This window comes from Lygodium microphyllum, chromosome 10 (assembly GCF_053477565.2).
Source record: "Lygodium microphyllum isolate KBCC chromosome 10, Lygodium_microphyllum_v1.1.10, whole genome shotgun sequence".
Classification (NCBI taxonomy): Eukaryota; Viridiplantae; Streptophyta; class Polypodiopsida; order Schizaeales; family Lygodiaceae; genus Lygodium; species Lygodium microphyllum.
Window position 1 is genome coordinate 24795782 of NC_141144.1, and position 7061 is coordinate 24802842.

Consider the following 7061-nt stretch of genomic DNA (forward strand, 5'->3'; position numbering starts at 1 on the left):
TCCCATTGTAAGTCAACTTTTTCTTCAATAAAGCTAAAGAAATATCGAAAGGGGTGTCAATTTTGGGGCCAATTGGGTATGCATTGACCAAGATCAGTAGGTAAATTTGTATTTTCAGATTTGCATTTATTGTTTGCTGTTGTAATTAAGTTGTAATCAGGGATTTACCACCCTATTCGAGGAGGAAGGCTGGTTTCACTATCCTTTATCATTCTCTTGTTTGGGGCATGGATACTCAATAGGATGAAAACTGATTTGAACCCCCACTAAATGCTAACTCTATCACATTAAAAAAAGAAAGAAAGTCCATAGTTGATTCCATTTGCCTTTGGGCTTGGTAGGCTACTAGGCAGTCGAAGTGCACCCTTTGTCCGATGCCGTGTCCTCTCTGGGGTGATCACTTGGGTTCCCTTGGTAAGATATCCATTGCCTCTGTAGTCTTAGTAGACTACTGGGTAGTTGACGCGCACCCTTTGTCAGATGCTTTGGCTGCTTTGGGGTGGGACGCCTTGGGGTAATAGATTTTTCTTGTGGCATTGTTGTTGGGCTTGAGAGGGAGTGTTGAGCTAAAAATGCATTAGCAGTCCCAAAACTTGCTAATTAATGAAGAAACCTTGTTTATTTAAAAGAAACGCGATCCTAGAGAGTTTCCGTGTCCTATAAGCACAAACCCACTAAGGAGGGCCCAAACTTTCTATAAATACACATGTTGCTCTCCATTCAGTCCTCAATCTCATTTTTGTAGATTTCAAGTGTTTCAACTTGCTGTCCACACCTCGTTCGCGGAGGATATCTCAGTCGAGAAGCTGTCCATTGCTGTCTACATCAGTTGGCGCCTGATTTCCAGCCCTCTTCTTGCAGTTTGGAGCTGATCCCAGCCAAGTGATTGCTGTTCCTGCACAGACCTACTGCCGTACTGCCTGCCATGTCATCTGCAGCCTATGTTTGGTAGTTTCTCTCTCCTCCAGCTATCGCCCAACTTCTGCAGGCTGTCACCAGGTTGTCCAGCCTGTGTTTTTAGTCTCTCTCTTGTAGCCTGCGTTTTTAGTCTTTCTCTCTCCTCATTGTGTTGCATCAGATCCAACTTCTCACTGCTACGTTTGCTAGTATTTGACATCTGGAGGCTGCCTTGCTGCAATTCGGGATCCGTTCGGAGTACGACACACTCTCTAGCTCATTACCCTTGATTTGATCCTTGAGATACAGGAGTTCGAGGTTCAATATTCATTCATTGCATAGTGTGTTTGCTGCATGAGCATTGTATATTCAGCAATTATATCACTTCAATTATTTTCTATGTTCATTGTCTTTGAGTTACTGTAACCCTAACTGTGTTCTTTTATCATTATGTGCTTTGTCGTACGATTTTTATTTGTTTCTGTGTCAGAATATTTCTTTACAATGCCTTGGTGCTGCTGTTATATTTGGTGGAAGAGAGGATGTGGAGATGGAAGAGTGAAGTTGGCACTAAGGTTGCTGAAGTTAGACAAATTCAACTTTGTGCAAGATTTGGCGTTATGCTGTTGCTAAGGCCTTGTGTGGTCGCAGCAAAGGCCCAATGATTTTAAGCAGCTTGTAGAGATACGGAAGTTAGTGGTGAAGCATAAAGCCTTGTTGGTTGGAGAGTCTAGGATGAAGATCTTCTAGGAGATTTGAGGAGTTCTACTTACCCACATAGCTTGGAGTCACAAGAGGATTGTGATGCTGATGCTCTTGGTTTGTGAGCCTTTGATAGAGAGCTTGGTGTTTCTAGATGAAGACTATGAGTATGAAGGTGCGATCATGTCAGATGTGGAGAGCTGCTTTGTATTTATTGTTCCCAGGATCTGAGGAGTCATCATTCCAAGGAGCTATGCTCATCCTGTGGTGGCTGTGAAGCTCATCAAAGAGTAAGTTGTAACATGGACATGCCTGTATACACCGTATACCACTAATCCTAGCCATAAAGTTTGCGATGTTATACTCTGTTTTTGAGCCACAAGAAGTTGTGGTTGTATGCATGTGTTTTGATATATGAGTGCTGATCCTAATTCCATCTTTCTCTTGCTTGGAGGTGATTGGGGTTTTGTAGTGCGTTGGAGTTCTTGCTTGGTTGTTTGGGTCTGATGCAATGTTCTATTCACTTTTCTCTTTTAGCCTCACAACATGCTCTCCAGCAGTGACGCATCCTGGTAAGCATTCATCACAGGAATGGCGTTCAGCATCCCATGGGCCTGTCCCACCTGTAACTTGTCACTATGACCTAGTCTCTATTGTTAATTTGGCAGGCCCTTGTGATTACATCACCCTTTTAAGTATGCATAAATCATTATTGTTCCAAATCATGGGTGTCCCACTGTCATAGTATGTTTCTGTGTGAGCTTGTCCCCAAATTCACATTTTTACTTTTATGCCAAGTGGGTTTGTTAAATGCAATGGGTCTGAAGTCAATTCAGAAAGTAGTTATTTTATTGATGCTGTAAATATGGACTTCTAGTGCAATCACAGTACTATGAACTTCGAAGAAATGGAAAAGAATATCGCCGATTAGTTATGTGGCTTGCAGGGTCAGCTGTCCCTTTGAGAATGGTAGTTGTCATGTCTTGTAGAATTTGCAAACTTAATTGTAGTAAGCTCTCAATGGTTCTCTTTGGTTTTTGGTGAAAGTTCTCCAGGAGGGATGGAACTCATGATAGGGAAAGCCTTGGAGGGAAATTTCACATCTCATTTTGTTCCTCTTGTTCTTACAAGTAAGACCTTAAAAATATACTTCAGCTGCGTGTATTACTAGCATTGCTGAGAGGGCTGCTACATTTACTTGGTTTTCTTTTGAGTTTTTTCAGGAAAACGGCTGTGGAGGCCAGAAATATGCTAGTGAATGCTTTTCCTGGAACTGATGTCATACTTACAAACCATCCACCTCCCTTTTTGAAGCAAGTCCTGATAAAGCTAATGCCTATTGTACAGTTTACTGGCATTGGGCTTGTGGTTGGTGGGGATCACATCTTTCCTAGGTTGGGATATGCCTCACCCCCATCCTGGTATGATTCCCTGCGTCGAAATCGGTTTGGAGCTGCAGCAAGTTTTTGGCTCATAGGGAACGTGTTGCAGAATACACTTCAAAGCACTGGGGCTTTTGAAGTCTACTTTGATGGCGATCTGGTAAGGGATCACATCCTTGGTGATTTTATGCCTGCTACCGTACATGTATCTGAAATGTCATGATGTCCTGTTATGTCATGAAATGACAGATATTTTCCAAACTCCGTGAGAAGAGATTTCCAGAGGAGTTTGAGCTCAGAGAGCTTGTGGCGAAAACATTAGAGTTGAAAGCAAGCAAGCTAATGTAAATTCTTGCTGAGATAATAAGAAGGCAAAGTTATAGGAGCTGGAAGCTGGTGCTGTTGTATAAACCATTAATATTTGGTCTTCTGCAAAGATGTCCTAAACCTCTCTTTATAGTTGTTGTTGCCTTCTCCAATGGGCCTTATGCTTTCAGCTCAATAGTCTGATCACTTATTTTCAACTGGTTGACTGGTCACAAACTCACTTAGTTCATACCCCCAGTGCGCTATGTGACACACCATGCGCTTATTCAGTCTGCATTGTACAATTATGAAATTAAAATATTATTCCCTCAATCTTCGATTGATTTCTTATGTCCAAGTTTGTTTTTGTCTATCTGAAGCTGTTCCTTGGCAAGACAATGAGTAGATATGGAAGTTTCTAATTCTGAGCTTGCATATCGAGAGTTCTATTGCAGTTTTAATCATCAGAACATATAAAGGGGATTGGATATTTTGTGAGTCGGCATTTTTGTTTTCTTGTGACCTTTATCTAGTTGATACAAAAAGTATTAACTGTCTTTTCTGGAGCTGTTGGTCATTTAATTGTGTATTACTTGATCAAATATTAAATTCGAAGGTAAGAACTGAAAAGAGTTCTTTTGTTCTTGGGGACCTTCCGGCATTCACTACACAAGCATACGGCATTCGATCTGCGCACCATGAGAGGAGTATTAAGCATCAATTGATTGCACCATACACCCCACCCCAAAGTGGTATTTTAAAGCGCATGACTAGGACTATACAAGGAAGAGTCTGAAGCAGGCTTACCATAGAACTTTTGGACATAGGCAATTACTATTGCCATGCATCTAATTAATAAATCCCCATGCACTACTCTTGGTGATTGAGCTGGAGAGGAGGTATGCTTTAGTAAACCTCTCTCATATGCACAATTGCAAGTTTTTGGATGTGAGGCTTTTTACCATAACCCCAAAGTTAAGCGCAATAAGTTGGATTTGAAGTTTGTCAAATGCATCTTTCTTGGATATGGGGATGCATGTGAGATGGGCTATCATCTTTGGGATCTGCAAGCTTGAAAGGTTATCAATAGCCATAATGTCATCTTCCATGAGGGTAAGATGCATATGAGACTAGAGTAGGTGATTAAGATATACAAGGTGTTCTTATAGGAGCCTCCTATCACGATATAGTCAATCCCAATGATATAGCCTGTTGCAGTTGTTGATAATGTAGTGATCCAAGATTTGCCTATTGTGCAAGATCGTGATGTTGGACGAGGACATGCCTTCAAAACTACCCCAACTAGTTTTGAAGCACTCTATTAGACCTTTATGTCCTCTTGATCTCGCTATGAGCCCTTTATGGATTATGTCATGGGGTGATAGACATTGTTTGGTATGAGGAGGCTAGTACATACGTGATTCTCATTCTTGGGCTAGGGTTATATAGTCTAAGTTTGATTTGCTATAGAAGAACTAGACATGAGACTTAGTTTCCTTGCTTGATGAAAAGTGTGAATTACCATGCAAGTGGATGTACAAGTTGAACAATACCCCTGGTTACCCTAAGCAAGCATATAAAGCTAGATTGATTGCTAATGGCTTTTAGCAGGAAAAGGGAGTTGATTTTGATGAAATCTTCTCTCATGTGTCAAGATGACTACCCTATGCTTGGTCTTGGCCTTGGTTGCTCAATTGGATTTGGATCTTTATCATATCTTCTCTCATGTGTCAAGATGACTACCCTATGCTTGGTCTTGGCATTGGTTGCGCAATTAGATTTAGATCTTTATTAGATGGATGTTAAGATGACTTTTCTACATGGGGACTTGAATGTGGACATTTACATATACCAAGCTAAGAGACTTGTGGAAAGACAAATGAAACACAGTGTGCAAATTGAAGAAGAGTCTATATGGGCTTAAGTAAGTGCACCTAGGGAGTGGCACCATAAGTTGGATGCTTTCATGCATTCACAAGGGTATTTCCATAGTGATACAGATCCATGTTTATACACAAAAAAGGCATGTGATGATAGCCTTATTATCTTGGTGCTTCATGTTGATGATATGTTTATGCTAGGAGTGTTCATGTTGAGCTGGATGCCTAAAGAATCAACTCAAGAGGAGCTTTGAGATGAAGGACATGGAACATGTCTCACATATACTTGGTATGCACATTATGCACAATTTCTTTAAGGGGCTTCTCTACTTGTCCCAAAAGAAGTATGTATACATAGTACTTGAGTGATTCCATATGCAGGACGGTAAGCTATTGGCTGTTCTTTACCTTCTCACATAAAGGTTAATTATGCCAATTGTCTTGTAGTTAGATGATGAGAGGGTTGAGATGGCCAAGGTTTTGTATGCATCCATGCTGTGTAGTTTGATGTATGCCATGATAGCCACTTGTTCATGACATAGAATTTGCAGTGGGAGTTGCATCATATTATATGGCCACACCTAGTAGGTGACATTGGGATGTGCAGACAATAAGAAGTTTACCTCTAGGTATATCTTTATCTATGCTGGAGGTGCCATCTCTTGGATGTCCAAGGTGTAGAAATGCATGGCCTTATCTACTACTAAAGCTGAGTACATTGAAGTCACTTTCTCCTCCATCCACCTTCTCCATTTGTATGTTAAGCTAGGGCCCCCATTGTAAGTGTTCCATATAGAAACATGGTGGTCATCAAAGTCTCAAAAATTTGTAGCTTCATTATAAGATATTGAAATTGGAGGGGAGCATATATAGACTCCAAGGTGTCCAAGGCTAATACATTGTTAATCTATTCTACCCTCATGCAAAACTAAGTAAACTCTAGGTAGACATAAAAGGTCACAATCTCCATTATCTCCTCCATATACTATAGCTATAATTCAAGTCTATTGATCCAAGTTGAGGATGTGTTGAAGAGTATTATCTTAATTTTCCTTAGATTCATCTTGAAGTTCTAATCCATATAAAACTTCTACCATGCATTAAGATAATTTTCTAGATACTTAGGTGAACTCAATATGAGTATAAACTCATGAGTACATAGGAGGATAGAGATTAAAGTACCATCTAGGGTTGCACCACCTTGCAAGTATTGTATTCCTCTATCTTGTTAGTATCTAATCCAAAGAATGGGTGAAATAAAAAGCTCTATTTCACTCCAATGCTATTAGTAATATCTTGTGAATATCAATTTTGAACTTAAGTCCTATATGTCATCTCCTCATAGATGGATATGATGTCCCAAAAAGCATCTCACTGTGAACTCCCAAGTCTTGCAAGATCCTCATAAGATTGGCCCTATTTGATGCAAATGTCCAAAAGTATGTTTATGGGTTGGAACTAAGCCTTTCAATTGATATCGTGGCCCAATCTACTACCACTCCTTTTAGAACCATTGAATTGGTGGAGAGGTATGCTAGGAAATATGAAAATATGAGAGGGAAGAAATGATAGGATGCAAGGTAGAAGCTATGGCTACAAAAGCATTGAGAGAGAGAAGCACACAAGAGAGATTAGTGAGTACAATGAATGGTATCCTTATTATTTTTTTGAGATAGAGAAGCCCTTTTGTTAGCCATTGGCTATTTTGGGAGGGATTTGTATCAAGCCTCTAACCATTAGGGTTCAAAGGAAACAAAAAGATAGATGGAAGAAGGAAAAGAATCCAAAACAAATTATGTGTTCTTTAATAAAATCTATTTATTGTAGCCACTCTTCTCAAATTAAAAACTTTGCGTCTAAGAAAATGCCTTAGACAAAACTTTGTTAAGATGAT

At 39.9% G+C, this 7061-nt stretch overlaps 1 protein-coding gene across 1 annotated transcript in view; it reads left to right on the top strand.

Moving 5' to 3' along the window:
* Positions 1–3620, top strand: part of LOC148029802 (selT-like protein) — a 47957-nt gene extending 44337 nt beyond the window's left edge. Inside the window, exons 2-4 of the mRNA XM_087686112.1 lie at positions 2647–2729; positions 2823–3141; positions 3231–3620. Coding sequence (XP_087542238.1) covers positions 2647–2729; positions 2823–3141; positions 3231–3329 — 501 coding nt within the window. The 3' untranslated portion in view covers positions 3330–3620. The remainder of the gene's footprint in view (positions 1–2646; positions 2730–2822; positions 3142–3230) is intronic.
* Positions 3621–7061: the final 3441 nt, after the last annotated feature.